The sequence below is a fragment of the Giraffa tippelskirchi genome, chromosome X (genome assembly GCF_054371585.1).
Source record: "Giraffa tippelskirchi isolate mGirTip1 chromosome X, T2T-mGirTip1v1.2.pri, whole genome shotgun sequence".
Classification (NCBI taxonomy): domain Eukaryota; kingdom Metazoa; phylum Chordata; class Mammalia; order Artiodactyla; family Giraffidae; genus Giraffa; species Giraffa tippelskirchi.
In genome coordinates this window covers 2,337,925-2,355,615 of record NC_137289.1, presented here as the reverse complement: position 1 = coordinate 2,355,615, position 17,691 = coordinate 2,337,925, and the positions used below count along the sequence as shown (strand labels likewise).

The following is a 17,691-nucleotide window of genomic DNA, read 5'->3' as shown; positions in this document are numbered from 1 at the left end:
GGAAGCAAGGAGTCCACCCTCGTACCATCTAACGCCAGCCACTTGCAGGCAAACCCCTTGGCTGCACCCACCCCGAACCAAGTTCACAGTAACATACATTCTCTATCTATCAAAGTAATACATGCAAATGATAGGCATCCGGAAAATACATAAACACGTAAGGCAAACTTAATCACTGGTAATCCTACCACCACAGCCATCCAAAAAGTAGCAGGGCACGCACAACAGCTCTCCCTCTTTTATTGGGGTCACACTTCATACATCACTGTGTCTGGTGGTTTTTTCACATCCACGTGCTCCAGAGGGGGTTCCAGGTGATGAGGTATCCACGGCGTCCAGAACTCCTACTCCATGGCCTTCGGCAGCTACAGATGCTGCTGCAGCCAGCACTGACAGTGCCGAAGTCACTGGGTTAAGGAGGCTGGGACATTGCTCTTAACGTGCATTCTCTTAACCAGGTAATGGAGCAGGGTGTGTGGAAGCAATGGGTAATGCCAACGTGGAGGTCCTATCTGTCCATCTCCACGTCCAAAACCTGCAGTCGTGAGGGTCCAGGGGACACAGCTGACCCTACAGGCAGGCTGCATCCCTCATGGGAGGAATCCAGCCCCTTGTTTCAGAAGCTGGTTGAAAACCCTGTCTCTCACATCCCATTGGCCCCACGGGAGGCAGGGTGTGAGGGGTGCCCAGCCTGCAGGAAGAGAAGGTTCCAGACAACAGTGGGTTCCGGCCGGCGCCCGGTCCCCAGCCAGCCCCAAAGCAGCTGCCCGGGCACAGGTGGAACGTGTGTGAAGCTCCCACTATAGCCGCTGTGCCGCCTAGGTGGGGGCCTCTGCCCGAGCGGCAGCAACGCTCCCAGGTTGGGGAAGGGCAGAGAAGGTCCACCTCATGCCACTCTGGGGTCTCCCCCTCTTTCAGCCCCCTTTCAGAGGAGGGAGCTGGTCAAAGAAGCACTCTGGTGTACCTGTCATCATCTTAGAAGCACGAACCCAATCCCTACCCAGCCAGGAGCCACCACCCAGGATGCAAGTGGTCTAACAGAGCCACCATCTTTTTCCTAGCCACGTGCATTAGCCCCAGTATTGGAGTTCAGCTGGAGATGACAGGGCCTGAGGCTCGACAGTCCCCAAGCCTGCAAGCACCCACCCCACTCCCAACTCCATTTTTCCTCACTATAGTGTCACCTGCCTCTGCCGAGCACAGCAGTCACCATCACCCTGGGGAACAAGCCCTCCAACAGAGCTGCCAATCCCAGAGATGCCTGCCTTCAAACACATCTGTCCTCATCTGTGGGCTCCAGAAGATGACCCCGTGCTAGGCTGAACGGTGGCCAACACAGATGCACACGTCCTGACCCCCAGAACGTGTGATTGGGATCTTACTTGGGAAAAGGGTCTCTGTGGATGTGATGAAAGCAAGCATCTGGAGACGAGGTCATCCTGGATGACTCAAGGTGGGGGGGGGGCCCTCCACATCCAGTAAGTGTCCTTGAAAGAGAAGAAAGAGATGCAGACAGAAGTGGAGGAGACCACATAGAGACAGAGGCAGACGCTGGAGAGACACGTCCACCTGCCAAGAACACTGAGGAAGACCACTGGGAGCTGGGAGAGAGGCCTCTGGAAGGGACAAAGCCTCCCACACCTGGATTTCAGACTTTGGCCTCCAGAAGCGGGAAAGAATGAATTCTTGATGGTTTAAGCTACCAAGTTTGTAGTCACCTGCTTCAGCAGCAATAGGAAACTAATACATTCCCCGGAAATGGCAAGTGCTCTTGTAGAAAAATTGCAGGATACGGTTTGAAAGAGCATCCATGAGCAGAGAACCTATCTGTGCCTTTAACATGTTCCCGAAGGACCATCTGCAACTGGACTTCAGGAAGTAGATCAGTCCACCCCTGCAGATGACAACAAAGACCCCAGCCCAGGCTTGTTTTCAGAACAGGATGCTGGCTGGGCCATCATCCAGCCAGACTGATATCCCGATCCTAGTCCCCCCTGGCACTGCCAGATAGCAGGGAGTCCCACACAAAACCTAGGGACAGGGGTCTGTGTCATCCCGTTGCCAACTAGACAGCTCCCAGGGCACAGAGGGACACTGAGCGCTGAGAAGGAAACCACAATTACAGGGTTGATGCCCACAGCATTGACATCCTCAGAAATATCCAGTTTCTTGCAAAACCATAAGGAACAGTTCTCTGGTGTTGGTACTCTGCCAGAGATGGTGAAGTGGCTTCTGTTGGCCAGGCTGGGGCATCTGGGGTTGGCACAGGGAGCAGCATCAAAGACTTTGGTGGCAGTGTTCCCGGGGAGGACCAGGGCGCACACCAGCGTCAGGCAGCATAGGGCAAGTGTACCTGTGGCATGCACCCCTCCTCAGACCAAGAGGTGGTGACAACGTCAAACACAAAGCTGTGCATGATAAACGAAACAACAAGAGAACAGGCTCCAGTGCAAACACACCGATACCAAGTCAGGAGGAAGAGATAATTGCGGGTTCCATCACCAACGAAAAGAGCCGATGCCCCTAATGACCAAAGAGGTCTTGTAAGTCAAGGAATAAAAGACTAACAGCCCAATAGAAAAATAGGTAAAAAAAAATCCAAGCAGGCCATTTATACCAGAACTGAAAAGGACCCTTCGAGCTCTAAAGAGGTAAGTCAAGCTCACTCTTAACAAAGAGGAGCTCACCTGGTGGGATGGGCACAAGCCCCCCCAGCTCTTGGACACCCATCACCCGTGGCAGGGCTGTGGGGAGAACTGGAAAGCACACCAGGGTAGGGGCCCCAGCGCTGTCTACCCCGGTGGATACTCAACGGTGCCGCTTCGAAGGATCCAACCAAAGGTACATATGAGATGCACAAGGATTTTGCACCGCGGCAACAACCCCGATGTCCGTTAGTAGCAGACAGCGTCAGTCCAGTGTGCTGCAGCCGCCAAGGGAACAGCACCCAGCTTACAAGAGCTGCGCCCCGGGCGCTGTGCCAGGCGGCTGGGAGGAAGGCTCTGCCCACCTCAGCCTAGGAAGCTGGTGTCCGGGAGCCCCAGCTGTGGCTCATGACCTTCCCGGCACAGGTGGAAAAAGCGTGAACCCCAGAGCCAAGCAGCTCGGGCAAACAGAACGAATCAAAAGGGCACAGCGGTGGGCCTTGCTGGGGCTCCCTAAGAGAGGCAAACCCATGGATGAGGGTGGAGAAATATGGGGCCCTGTGGCTAGGTCTCAGGGCTCAGAGAGGGCGCCCACTGTGTGTCAGCTATCCCTAATTCAGGCCCAGGCAGACAGGAGAGGAAAGCAGCAGAGAGCACGGTCCTGGGCTGCCTGGCGGCCTGCAGCCCTACTCGATGCACTCCATGACGTGTATCTGCAAGGTGTCCATGTCAGGAGCCTGATACTGACACTTGGGGCAGCAGAAGTTGGGCGGCTCGTCAGGGGGGCTTCTCCTCTGGTTGGTCGGGACCAGGTGAAAGGAGTGATGAGCTGGAGAAAGAGATCAGGCACTGGTTGGGGTGGGCTTTGTGCGTGTGTCCCCCTGAACCAACTGTGGGGCAAGGCAAAGACCGACACCTGGGCTATGACCACCTGAGTCACCAAGGCTAGAATCTCCCCTTTCGGCCCACCCCTGGGGTGGGGCGGGGACTGATGGGGAGGAGGGGACCACGTCCAGTTTCCTCTTCCCCTGTAGTTTTGGGATCCATCTTGCCTCCTGCCACCACTTGCTCACCTGGGGCAGGGGCTAAGGGGGGCTGGGAGACCTCGACGTGCCGCTTCCTCATGTCTTCAATCCTTTGAGAAAAAAAAGAAAGCGTCCAATCAACACATCTGGGTCACATCTCCGGCTTGTGTGAGGCTGGGGGAAGGATGGGGTCCAAGGCGGGGAGGGGGAGGCCAGTCCCCCCTTGACCCGACGGGCCCAGAACCCAGCACCACTGCCCATGGGGCCTGTGCTCTGACGCCCACCTGGCTGACTCCTGACAGCTGGTCTTCAGCCTGCTGTATTCCCTCTGCAGCTGCTCCAGCTGTTCTTGCAGGAATTCCTTCTTCTCAGCCAGCTTCTCCCGGGCCTGCCTCTCAGCCTGGAAGTCCGCCTTGTAGATATCCGCCTGACAAAACCGAGAGGGGGCGGCATGCGCTGTCAATCAGCCGCTCCGTGCCAAGCCTGGTGGATGGGGGTTGGGACGGCAGAGCCCCCAGCACGAAGACGGTCCCCACCAGGGCGTTGTGAGTTCAAGGAACGTCTCGAGGGGCTCAAAGGCTTTCTGAGAGGCCACTGCCAAATGACGCCCGAGATGCGCCAGGTCCCAGCCCTTGCATCCCAGCCTGCGCCCCTGCAGGCTGGCCACGGGGGCGAGCCCTCACCTGGGCTTTTAGCACAGGGACGGTCTCCATCACGATCTTGTGCTGTTCTGCCTCCTCCTTCAGCTTGTCGATCACTTCCTGTTTGGCCACCAGGGCCTCCTCGGCCTGCTGGAGCTGCTGCTTGAGATCTTCCACCTGCAGTCCCTAGACATGGGGGACGGGGAGCTGATGGAGCCCCATGCGGCCCGGCTGTGGGGGCCGGGCCATCCGCGGGCTGGCTGCTGCTCCCGGGGAGGAGGACCAAGAGGAACCAAAGACAGGGCACTGTGCAAGGCACAGGAAAGGCAGAGCAGGCCGAAGGGGACCGCTCGGGTCACCTGGCACAACCTCCCCCAGGCTGACATTCCATCCTGAGCTGTACGGTCCTCCCCCAACCCTCCAAGGACAAGGGCCACCCACTCCACGTGGACCAGTCTCATGCCCTAGTGCTCCACTACGTGCCCACTAAGCTGAGTCTCATAGGTCCCCCGGGACGCCACCTCACAGACTCCCCACAACCCCCTTTCCTGCCCCCGCCCCTACCACACCCACAGAGACACACTCACACACACAGATGCACACGCAACACCCAGCCTTTCCTCTTGAGGTCAAAGGGCCACGGTTTTGTAACTAACTCTTCCTCATGTGACCCAGTTTCAGGCTTTACCCTTATAAGTCTCTTCCAGGTATGTTTCTGTTTGACCGTGTCCTTCTTGAAATGTGATCACTAGAAACTACACTCAGGATAGGTCTGATGATGACCAATGAGCACAGGGATCCCAGCCACCTTCAAGACTGGTATGGAAACATTCCCAGGGGACGCCTGTCAGGTGGGAGCAGCCGTGGAGACAAGCATGATCCTGCTTGGGACAGAGCATCTGGAGGCCCCCCCAGTCCACCACAGGCAGTAAACAACACAGCCTGAGCATCTCTACCTCCCTGCCATCTGGCCTGACCTGTCACTCCAGGGCCCTGACCAAGCTCTAGGATGAATCGAGTATCCCTCTGCAAAGCCAGCTCTGAGTCTGTTAAGGTAGGGCCTTGACTTCCAATATCCCGGATCTGGGGGGGTGGGGCGGGGATGAGCTCCCAGGCTGCAGGGAGAGAAGCCAGGGGCAGGTCAGTCCCAAACACCCGGAAGGCGCCTCTCCCGTACTCACTCGGTTCCGCTCACTGCTCACCATGCTGCTCTTGATGTGGCTGTCATACTCTTGGAAGAGCTGGTGATAGGCCACCTGCAGCTGGGCCAGCTTCCGCCTGAGGTAAAGAAACCACCCTGTCCTGATCCAGCCACAGCATCCAACTCCGCCCCCTTCCTACTCCTCAAGGCCGAAGGCCAGAATGTGGCTTCCAGGGTGCCTCTCGGCCTTGCAGGCCGTCAGCTTGGAGGCAAGCTTTGCTACCTAGTTCATATCCGTTTCCTTAAATCACGCATTTTCAAAAAAGTATAGAAAGCAATGTGTATCACAAATCAGAGCTTTGGTCCAACTACACATCTCTGTGAGGCTGGCTTTTCTTCGTGTACTTCAATCAAAACGTATCACAACAAAAAGTAAATAACTTCAATCAAAACGTATCACAACAAAAAAAGAAAGAAAAACAATAAAAAACCTGTCACAACAGACTGACCACAGCAGCAGTGGACAGGAAAGTCCAGGAGTTTTTAATGAACCAGAGACAATAATGAATGAGATTCATAAAAATGTAATACAACGCCAGTCTCGAAGTACTTCTTCTTCTGGAAGACATAGTTCTTTTTCATAAAAATATATATTTTTATGTGCAAAAAATAAAACTGAAGACAGCTGTCCCGTCCCCTTCAAAAAAGTCAACTTCATGAGGAATCCAGAAAAGCAGGAGGATGGTTCGAGATGAAAGAAGACTCAAAAGACACCCCAACAAAGACAAGGCAGGATCCTCAATGGGACGCTGTGAACATGTGGGCCAGAGGGTGGGATCGGAGTGTGGACAGGAGAGTGAAGGATGTTACCTTCTCCAGGACGCCTCGCTGGGGTGTGACGATGGACAGTGACAGCGTTGGACCCCCCCCCCCCCACCGCGGCCCACTCACTTCTCCTCTGAGGCGGCCTGGCGCTCCATGCGCAGGGCGGCCTCCATGTTCTGGTTCTGCAGCCGCAGCTGATCCACCTGTACACTGTGCCGCTGTTGCAGGGCCTCCCGCTCGCTCTCCAGCTGCCGGGCCTGCTCGCTGGCCGCCCGGGCCCTGTGAGGAGGCGGAGGTCACGGGCAGCCACATGGCGCCGGGATGGATGCCAGGGAGGGGGAACCAGTTCTGGCACAGGGCGACGAAGGGGGAGGCTTCCAGGTGACCCCGGGGTGGGCGCTGGCCGGGGAGACAGGGACAACTGCGGGGCGCCTGGTGCGGAGTGGGTTGGGGCTGGGGACAGCCATCCAGGAAGGTTGTTCTGGGGGTGAAGGAGGTAGTCCCAGGGGAGAGGAGCCCCAGGAACTGCCCATGAGGTTACAACAGGCGGGTGCTGGGTGTGCTGGCCAGGGCCTGTCTAGTGGAAGGGTCGGGAGGGACTGCGAGGAAAGGAAGCAGAGACAGTCAGCCTTGATAGAATTTCTAGAAGGTGGGGAGGGAGAAGTGAGAAATTGGAGGGGGGCGGCACAGGAGAGGGGCACTGCTCCAGAGGCCACGCAGGCTCCACACCTGCCCAAAGAGCCTCTGACTTGCCTGCCTGTGGGGACATAGCACTAATGGCCCAGCGCCCCCCACCGCCCCGGGTCTCCTACGTCCACACAGCACCCTGCACTCTGGGTCCAGGCTTCGGCCAGGCGACCCACTGGACCGAGGCTGCCTCAGCCTCACTGCAGGGTGACGGCAGGGGGCTACTGGAGATTGGCTCTGGTCCCAGCATCTCTCCACGACTGGGCTAGTCTATCAGATACAGATCCCATCTGTGAGCTGACAAAACCCAACCCCGTCACTGCCATCACCAGATGGGACTGCCACCTGCCAGGGGCCCGATGGGAGACGCCTCCTGCCCTGAGCTGTGTAGCTCAGCCCGTACGTGCTCACCCAAGGGGGTAGGAGTGGAGTTGGTGTGATAGGAAAGCAGGGCACCCAAGAGCCTGTAATAGCTGGAATAACGGCCCTCCAGGGTCGTTAGAGGACCAAAAGCAGTTACAAAACTGCACTGACAGCATCCCAACTCCAGCAGCTTCTATTAGGTGCACAGAAAAAAAGATAGGCAGGGAAAACACCAGAGAGTCCTAAAAATTACATGTGCCTTTTCACAACAGGGAGTGACAGAGGCATGTCTGGGGAGACAGCAGGATGCGACGATCCTGGAACCAGCAGGCTCAGCCTTGAGTGGCCTCCCCCCTCGCCGTCTGTTTTCTAGAGGCTGGCATGATCACATGCTTACCTCCTGCCTGCTCCCCCAGCCTCCTTCAGGAAGGCATCCCAGACACCGCCCGGGGCACCCTGATCACCTCCCGTGCTGCAAGGGCTGGGGCCACCCTGTAGCCCAAACCCATCAGTCTGGGGCATATGCAGCAGGGCAGCGTGAGAACCACAGAAACATCCATGCCCTTTGACCCAATAACCTCACTTACAGGAACCACCCTCTGCAAAAGAGAGCAACCAGAGGACCTAAGGATGTTGACTTCAGAAGGGCCGGCATGCAAGGCTGGCCCAGGGGTGTTGCCCGGGCAGTAGGCTGGTGCGAGTCCTTGACATCGATGAGACACTCCCTACTGCTAAGAGTGGTCTCTGTGCCTCAGCTGTTGGCACCACAGGGTGGTTTACAGGGCGCACTGGCTTTCCTCTGGGAGTCAGGAAGTTTGGTACATGATTGGCACCCATCAGCCCTCAAAAATACTTGCGGCACCGAGTCTCGAGTGGGTTCCCTAGGTCTCCAGGGGGGGCCTCTGTTGCTGCTGGTGAAGGGAGCGTGCTGGGGGCCCCTCAAGGGAGGGAGAGAGGGAACCAAAGGCTTGGGGTCTTCACTCCTGACCCATGTCTTCTGCCTTTGGGGGTCCTCGTGTGTGCCCTTTCCTTGTCATCAATCTCAGCTGGGAGGGCTTCCCTGCAGCCCACAGGGTTGCCCTTCTATGCCACCCCCAGAAACACCCACTCAGTAAAGAAGCCAAACTCCAGCAGAAGGTCAGAGAGCCCACAGGCGCACTGGGACCCAGGTCCTGGACGCCCAGTCCCCCTAGTCCCGTGTGTCCTGTCACAGAGGACATCTCCAGAGGCTCCCGAAGGGTCCTGTTCTCCTCAGGCACCCTGGAAGTGGCCTTTGGCTGGGCTCGCCCTCCCTGCCACCTCACCTGCTCTCCAAAGCCTGGCGCTCCTTGGTGGCAGCCTCCAAGCGACTCTGGCTCTCCTGCAGCTCCCCCAGCAAGGACGTCACCTGGGCTTTCACTGAGGCCTTGTCCTCAGCCATCTGCTGCATGAAAAAAAAAAAAAAGAGCCACTTTCTTTCAGCAGTGGTTTCTTGCCAGCTGCTTGTCCCTGGCACCCTCAAGTCCCCGGGGAAGCCTGGAAACACAGTGACAGGCCTCCTGAGGCCTGCCCTCAGCAGCCCCCCTCACCTAAACTCCACCTCTGGAAGCGTCTCCCCCTCATCCAGGCAACTGAAGCAGTGGGAAGAGATCCCGTCCCGTGAGCCCCCCCTCCCAGGCCTTCCTCATATCTGCAGATGGGGCAAAAGGAGAGGCAGGGACGTGGGAGCCTCTTCGCCTCTGAGACTCAGTGCCGAGGAAGGCAAGACTCAAACAGAGTGACAAAGATACACACTCCGCCCTACGGGCCCCAGGCCACTGGCAGGTGACGTGGACTGACACCGTTTCCAGAAGAGCTGCACAAGCAACAAGATGCAAGAGTTGGCCCAACTCCCCTTTGTCCAGCTCCCTTCATCAAGCTGTCCAGACTCCAGTCCCCTGAGACCTGAGGCCTGCTCGAGCCCAGGATCAAGCCCCAGTCCTCAGCTTTCCCCGCCCCTTGGTACCAACCACCACACAGACCTCCCAGCCAGGCCTGGGGGCCTGCACATGCGCACTCATGCACTCGCACACGTGCACCCAGCCCCACCCACCATTCCTTCTCAAGGGCAGTCTCAGTCCCGCGACCCTCTCCATGTACACACATGTGAGGATGACCTGCTCTGTCTCAAGGCCTTCATTACGCTCCACAGGCTGTGAGTTTCCAGAGTCCTACCTCCAGGACAGACTTGTCTCTTGCAACCCAACTTAGCTATCCAACTGCCTGGCTAACTTCTCCACCTCGAAGCCCATGGGTACACCCTATAGATTAATGCCCACACTGGGCCCAGCCCGCTGAGAGCCCCTTGCTGGGCAGCTGCAATAAGCTTGCCCAGGCTCCCAGTTGCACCCCTGCGGCTGTAGGAGTTCCCCAGGGCTGCCCAAAAGGACCACAGATTTGGCAGGTGGTTAAGATAACAGAAACAGATTGTTTTCTAGAGGCCAGGAGTCCAAGAGCAAGGTGTCAACAGCACTGGATCGTTCTGAGGGCTTTGGGGGAGGATCAGCTCCAGGCCACTGCCTTGGCTTCTGGGGGTGGCCAGCGGTCCTTGGTATTCATCAGCTGGAGCTGCATCACTCCATCTCTGCCTCCATCATCACGTGACCATCTTCCCCGTATGTCTGTCTCTCTTCTAAGGACACCAGTCATTGGATTTAAACCCATCCTCAGCTAGTGTGACCTCACCTTAACTTGGCTACATCTGCAAAGACCTCATGTTTAAATAAGGTCACATTCTGAGGTACTATGGGTTAGGATATGGGGAAACATAACAATCCATAATAACTCCCACACTCCAGAGGAATCGACATAATATCTCACACTAGCACAGCCCCCCTCCCGGTTCCTGTCACACTCAGGATCAAAGCCTGAATCCTTCCACTGGCTTACTAATCCCACATGACTAGTCCCCACCATGACTACCTCCTCAGCCCCTCTCCATTCTGCCCCAGCTATGTTTGCCTCTTTAGTCTTCCCTGAACATTACAGGTATGCTCCTGCCTCAGGACCTTTGCACATACTTTCCTCTCCTCTAAAACAGTCTTTCCCCAGATATCCATATGGCTCATGTCCTCACTGTCTTCCAGGCTTGCTCGATGGTAACTTAGTGAGGCCTTCTCCACCTAAGAGTGTGAATAGCCCACACCACCTGTCCTGTGAGATGAATATCTCTACTTGGATATCTAGTCATCCTCTAAAAACTAACCTCTTTAAAACTACACTCCTGATCGTCCTCAGAAGCCAGTTCCACTCATGGCCTTCCTTGTTACCAGTAGATGGCTAACCCATGCTCAGTTGGCAGGACAAAACCTTCAAGTCCTTCTTGAGTCCCATCTGCCTCTCACAGTTCACGTCGGATCCATCAGAAAATCCTGTCAAGATGTATCTTAGAATCTATTTGATGACACTTAACAGGTAATGGTACTATTTTACGTGTGGCAATGCTGTTGTGGTTATGTTTCTTTCAAAGTCATTTCTTAGAGATGCACATGGAACTTTTTATGGAAGAAATCACATGGTGTCTGGAATTTGGTTCTAAAAAATGGGTGAACTCCTAGATATCTACCTGAAAGAAATGAAAACTCATGCTGGCACAGAAATGTGCATAGCAGCATTACTCCTAACAGCCAGAGTGGAAATGACCCAGATGTCCATCAAATGAAGACTGGATTAAAAAAAATGTAGTCTCTCTGTATATTGGAATATCATCCAGCCATAAAGTGAAATGAGGTACTTGGACAAACTAGAACATGGATGAACCTCAAAAACATGATGCTGAGTGAAAGTAGCCAGACACAAGAGCCACACATTGCAGGATTCCACTCACAGGAGATGTGCAGGTACCTGGGGCTTCGGGGGGATGGGACTGCAGAGTGACTGCTCATGGGGACACGGTTTCTTGCTGGGGTTTCTTCTTGCAGTTTTGGAGAGAGATGGTTGGCCAACTCTAAGACTATACTAAAAATTATTAAATTCTACACTTCCAAGGGGCGAATTTTATGGTATATTAGTTTTATTCTGGTTTCTCCAGGGTTAGCATCTTACCCCCATCACTTGCTGTCCATGTGCAAGAGTTTTTCTTACGTATACACCTGGGGTACAACTGACGAGGTGAGAGTGACCTGAACTTTCAACTTGAAGAAAAAATACCAGATGGTTTTTCAAAGCAGTGTCACCAGCAACATGAAGCCATGGCCTCTCCAATACCCACTACTGTCAGACTTGTCAGCTAGCACTAGGGCTTTGGCAGTGGCTCTGATCGCTACTGTGAAGCCAGCGTCCCATCCCGTGAGTACAGGGCAGGTGGATGCTCTGCAGGCATTCTGAGAGCAGCAGCCTTCTCCTTCTCCCTTCTGCACTGGTTCAGAGTGGTAGTGGCTTTACTTGTGGCCCCAAAGTGCTATGGCCACAGCCTAACCCGCAGTTAGGCCTAACTTGAGCACCAAAGAATTGATGCTTTTGAACTGTGGTGTTGGAGAAGACTCTTGAGAGTCCCTTGGACTGCAAGGAGATCCAACCAGTCCGTCCTAAAGGAGATCAATCCTGGATGTTCATTGGAAGGACTGATGTTGAAGCTGAAACTCCAATACTTTGGCCACCTGATGCGAAGAGCTGACTCACTGGAAAAAACCCTGATGCTGGGAAAGATTGAAGGCGGAAGGAGAAGGGGACGACAGAGGATGAGATGGTTGGATGGCATCACTGACTCAATGGACATGAGTTTTGAGTAAATTCTGGGAGTTGGTGATGGACAGGGAGGCCTGGCGTGCTGCAGTCAACGGGGCCACAAAGAGTCGGAGACAAGTGAGTGACTGAACTAAACTGAACTAACCTGCAGTAAGCGTCAATGGCATCTGACCTGGAGACATGGTCACTGCAGATGTGATGGTGTGAAAATGAGGTCATACTGGAGGAGGGCAGGCCTCTGATCCAGTGACTGCTGAGAACTACAAAAGATTTGGACACTTGAGCAAGCTCTACTGTGACTTCTTGCAGCCTAAGGTCAGGACCCTGGGCTGACCCAGCTCCCTTTTCAGTTCCCATCTGAGAAAACAGGGCTGGCAAAAGAATGTACAATTTGTTCCAGCCAACATTTGACTGAGCCCCCCCCTTTCTCGGAGTCTTTCCTAGGAAGGCTCTCCACATGTGAACCCCTGCTCTGTCCCTTTGAGATGTCCATGTACCTCCAACAACCCAGGAGAGACTTTCTCGGGGACCTGAAAGTCACTCCTTTGAAATGGAATCCTCAGGAAGGACAGGGCCTGAGTCTCCCCATCTCTGAGCAGGATAGAATCGTAACATCCAAGAACTGACCCTGGGGATGGACGATGCTGACCTCACTGCACTTACCCTGACCAACCCGCCATGGGTTTTTACTCGAGACCCTGCTCGCTGACCCCGCCTCACTCTCCCTTCAAATCACCAGCACTCCTGTGCCAATCAGAAGGGTGCCCGGCGCTTTTGCCTGCTGACAGTGGTTACCAAACAAAACTGGTTCCTACCCCTTTACCTAAAGGCCGGCTGAGCTGCTCTTTGACACTCGTATCTTCGTAAGATGAGGAAAGACGCCCAGACACCCGTGGAGAAGGCCACGTGACAGTGTGTTTGCAAACCACAGAACACTGAGTCCTCCCAGCCAGTACCTGAGGCTAGGAGACAGGCTTGGACCAGATCCTGCCCTCAGAAGGAACCGACCCTGTCCACACCTGGATCGTGGACTTCCGGCCTCCGTGACTGGCAGACCACACGTTTCTGTGGTTTCCGACTACCCGGTTTGTGGTACTCTGTTACAGCAGCCCTGGGAACCTGAGACACTCCCCGAGGGCCCCATCGGGCTATCTACACCACCAGCAGCGTGATTTCTGGCTGGACCCTGGGCCACACATACCAGCTTGATCTCCGGGGCCCAGAGATCAAGTACCTAAGGGGAGCCATGCAGGTGCCCTAGGCCTCCGGGAGTGACCCCACTGCAAGTCCCCAGAGGACACACTGTCACGCATGGCCCTATCTCTCCTGGACTTGCCCTCCGTTCCTTTATCTTTGCTGATTTCAACCCATATCCCAGCCAGCGGCTCACCTTAATGCCGTAACTGCGAGGACAACAGCTTTCCCCAACTCTGGGAGCCCCCCACCCCGGCACTCCCAGGCAGGCGACCAGGTCCTTACCTGCTGGCACGTCTTCAGGCGCTCCACCTCCTGAAGGGCCTGCTCCCTCTGCCGGCGCAGTTCGCGCTTCTCCAGGCTCAGCCTCTCCACCAAGTCCCGGGCCTCCTGGAACTTCTGCATGAGGAAGACCTTCTCCTCCCTCTGGTTACCCTGGAAACGCTGCAGCTCCTCACAGCGCTCGCGCAGCATCTGGTTGCTCTGGCGGATGGCGTCTGCAGAGATGGCTGGGGCCAGGTGAGCCCAGGGCCCACAGCCCCCCGCCGCCCCGAGGACTCCCCCATTGGGATGGCTTCCCAATGCTCCCTCGTTTCGCCGACCATTTTCAAGGTCAGCTACACAAACGACATGCTCCCAGTGTCCACGAGAGCTTCACTTAAAAGCACGTGTCAGGGAGTCCCTAGTGGCCTCGTGGTTGGGACCCAGTGCTTTCACTGCCCTGGCCCAGGTTCAATTCCTGGTCAGGGAACTGAGGTCCCTCAAGCTACACAGTGTGGCCAAAAAAAAAAAAAAAACATGTCAAATGTCAGTTTCTTTGTAAGTGACTCTGGAACTCATCTGCCTTCTGCGTGGGTCAGAGCAGGCCCCTGGGTCACTGCCTTCGGGATCAGACTGGGGGCAAACTTCCTCAAGCTCTGCTGGCCCCAGACTGAGGTGGGTCTGGGGGGGCAGGGCCAGAAGTCTGGGAGCAAGCGAGTTCTCTGAGGCTCACCATCCTCATGTACACGTTCAATGGGGACAAGCATCCCCATCTCACAGAGACAGGACGGGTAACATGGAAAAGCAGCCAAAGTGCCTGGTGCACGAAACAGCTTCAAGAACTACTTCGTCCTCCTCTTCCCAGGCAGTCAGCAAGGGCTAAGGAAAGGAGAGCCACCCACCCGGGGACACCCCCAGGCAGCAGCCCACCGTTGGTACTGACAAAATGGATCCATGGCCTGTGAAGGTGCTAGCCACCACAGAACTGGATTAGAAGGGGCCCCCTCTCTGGTCAGAACCCACGATGAGCTAAATAGGCCTACTGATGGCACATTCTTTTGCTAGAATCGCAATGACTCCTGAGCCTGGCTCCAGAGCCACCTTCTACGCACCACAGTCCCCGTGAGACTCCAGCCCTGCAAGGGAGTGACTGATCTGAGACAGGGCTTCCTGCCTCAGGCCCACAGTGCCCCCACCGGTCCCCACTGTCCTGGAGATGAGCTCAGACCACACATGTAGCTGTGGAGAGCGAGCTGTCTCCCTGCCCCAAAGCTGGCTGCCAGCTCAATGTGGCCTCAACACAGAAACATATTTAACGACATCTGGGGTATATTGCTGGTTGTCTTAACTGGAGAGGGGGTGATTGAGAGGCTCACGCTCCACCCACAGTGGCCCGGACGTCCCTTCCCCAAAGCCGCCCATGGGCCCTTCCTAGGAAGGCCCTGCCTAGCCCACAGCAGACCACACCCCTTTCTGGAGCGGGCCACGCCCATTTCAGATAGCCACGCCCCTTCCCAGGATACTGTTTGCTGCTTCTGTCCACGGGGTTGCAGAGAGTCAGACGCACGACTGAGCAACAGAATGACAACAATGGCTGATCAGTACAGAGACACAGGGGCCTGGCGGCCTTGGCCCGAAAGTGACAACCAAGAAGGGTCACCTCAGCTCCAGAGCTCCTTGGAGGGAGGGCAGCCCAGCTTCTCCCTCTGCCCGCCCCTGCTTCTTCACTGCCCTGCCCTTCCATTCCCATCCCCTCCCCTCCCCAGTGTTGGTCCTGACTCTAAACATTCTGGATGGCACTCTGTAGCTGAGAGTCACTTCCAGAGAACCCCACAAGAAATGAAGGAGGAGGCTGGCTGAGCCGGAGCCACAAACTGGCTCTCAGGCGCCTGCCCACCCCAGTCCCAGAAAACACAGAGGCACTGGGTGGGTGGGGTCAATTCCCCCAGCAAGGCCTGTTCCCCAGACATTTGACTCCGCTTGCCCACTGTCGCCCTCACCTCGGAGCTCTTGATTCTCCTCCAGACAGCGCTGGAAGGTCTCAGGGGTGCCCTGCTCTGAAGGCACGTGGAGCATGGCTGGCTTCCCCAGAGAAGACTCTTCACCCAGCACGTCCTGGTCCCCTGCCGGGCCGCCACTCGGCTGCACCATCTCACACAGTGGACTCTTCCAGTGGGGCCTGCTCATCCAACACGTCAGGGCCTGAAATAGAGTTAGCAGGGGGAGGATATGAAGAGACCTATGCAGAATTCTCCTACCCTGAAGGACAAGGAGTCCTGGCGTCACACTTCAAGCAGAATGATGAGTGTGCTGGCAAGTGGAAAGGGATGCTAACATGGGCTTTCTGTTCTAAGAGGTAGCACATAGTCCCATTCAAAAGGGAGGTTCAGGCTCTTCTGTGGGGCTTGGAAAGGTCATGGTTCAGCACCGCTTGTAAACTATAAGCTGAAGTTAAGAACATCACCAGAGAGGAGAAATCATGGAGAAAATTCGTTTTGGAGGGAGGTGTCGGTGTGCCGGGAATCCTACCCCCCACACACACACACTTCCAAGCATGAGTGGAGGTGAGTGGCCCCTCATCTAGTATAGTGAGTTGAATGATGACCCCCAATAAGGTATGTCCACGTCCTGACACCCAGAACCTGTGACTGTGAACTGCAGAAAAGGGTCTTTGCAGATGTGATAAAATTAAGGATCTGGAGATAAGATAATCCTGAATGAGAAAGGCCCTAAATCCAACAAGTGTCCTTATGAGACACAGAAGAGGAGAGACACAGACACAGAGGAGACACCACGTGAAAACAGAGGCAGAGACAGGAGGGATGTGGCCACAAGCCCAGGGACACCTGGAGCCCCCAGAGGCTGGACGAATCCTGAAGGACCCTGCCCTGGAGCCTCCGAAGGAAGCACAGCCTTACCAACACCTTGACCTCAGGCTCTTGGTCTCCAGAGCCAGGAAAGGATAAACTTCTGTTGTTTTAAGCCCCCGCCCCTGCCCCGGCTTGTGGCCATCTCTTACAGCAACCCTAGGAAATCCATACACCAAGTAAGAGGGTCTTCACAGAGATCACTTGGAGCCTGGTGAGTATTCTTTGGAACAGAGGGGCTGAAGTGGATCATCCCGCATTTGACGTGTACTGAGACATCTGAAAGCAGGGCCTGGGCTCACAGATGAAGGCAGGGAGGCAGAGAAAGGCTGAGCCATCTGTGTTCTCTTGTGACCTGGAGTACAGAGAGGGAGTCTATGCCAGACAGCATCAATCTGGAGCCCGTTTAAGTCCTGCCCAAGAAGACTGGCTACATGAAGAGGAAACTAATCCCAAGAGAAGTTTCCAGGAATAGGGCCTGAGCTGCAGCCAGAGACTTGAACACCAAACGAGCTTGGACATTTCACTATTACACTGATGCTTCACTGAACACCCTACTAATCCATTAGCAGTATCTGATGGATCACTGATCCCTGATTCCAGAACAGCCCACTCTCCTGGTTTCCCGCTTACCTCACTGGCTTCTCCCTCTCAGGCTCTTTCACTGGCCCATCCTCATCAACCCAGCCCTTCATGTGGTCGTGCCCCAGGGCTCTGTCCTGGGACCTTTTCTCTTCTCTAACTTCAGTCACTCCAGTACTAATTCCATCCAGACTCAAAACTGTAGCCCTCATCTTAATGCTGATGATACCCCAAATCAGAACTCTTTCCTGAACTCCCAACTCACATATCAAATTCCAGATCTCCACTTGGATATCCAGTCATCCTTTCAAAACTAAGCTTGGTAAAACTACACTCCTGATCGTCCTCAGAAGCCAGTTCCACTCATGGCCTTCCTTGTTACCAGTAGATGGCTAACCCATGCTCTAGTTGGCAGGACAAAACCTTCAAGTCCTTCTTGAGTCCCATCTGCCTCTCACAGCTCACGTCGGATCCATCAGGAAATCCTGTCAAGATGTATCTTAGAGTCTATTTGATGATAGTTAGCAGGTAATGGTACTATTTTATGTGTGATAGTGCTGGTGTGGTTATGTTTCTCTCACAGTCATTTCTTAGAGATGCACAGGAAATTTTTATGGAAGAAATCACACGGTGTCTGGGATTTGGTTCTAAAAAATGGGTGAACTCCTAGGTATCTACCTGAAAGAAATGAAAACTCATGTCCGTGCAGGAATGTTTATAGCAGCATTACTCCTAACAGCCAGTGGGAAATGACCC

General features: G+C 55.0%; 1 protein-coding gene across 18 annotated transcripts in view; it reads right to left on the bottom strand.

Annotated features, from left to right (window-relative positions):
• Positions 1-224: 224 nt before the first annotated feature.
• IKBKG (inhibitor of nuclear factor kappa B kinase regulatory subunit gamma) overlaps positions 225-17,691 on the bottom strand; it is a 19,703-nt gene continuing 2,236 nt past the window's right edge. For 5 of the 18 annotated variants that reach the window (XM_081568087.1, XM_081568090.1, XM_081568089.1 and 2 more), the window contains exons 2-10: positions 15,487-15,688; positions 13,511-13,722; positions 8,632-8,750; positions 6,404-6,556; positions 5,493-5,589; positions 4,354-4,497; positions 3,955-4,097; positions 3,719-3,780; positions 225-3,474 (exon numbers count right to left, since the gene is read on the bottom strand). In XM_081568087.1, coding sequence (XP_081424213.1) covers positions 3,332-3,474; positions 3,719-3,780; positions 3,955-4,097; positions 4,354-4,497; positions 5,493-5,589; positions 6,404-6,556; positions 8,632-8,750; positions 13,511-13,722; positions 15,487-15,673 — 1,260 coding nt within the window. In that variant the 5' untranslated portion in view covers positions 15,674-15,688 and the 3' untranslated portion in view covers positions 225-3,331. The remainder of the gene's footprint in view (positions 3,475-3,718; positions 3,781-3,954; positions 4,098-4,353; positions 4,498-5,492; positions 5,590-6,403; positions 6,557-8,631; positions 8,751-13,510; positions 13,723-15,486; positions 15,689-17,691) is intronic. The other 13 variants (XM_081568095.1, XM_081568096.1, XM_081568098.1 and 10 more) reach the window with 3 other exon arrangements.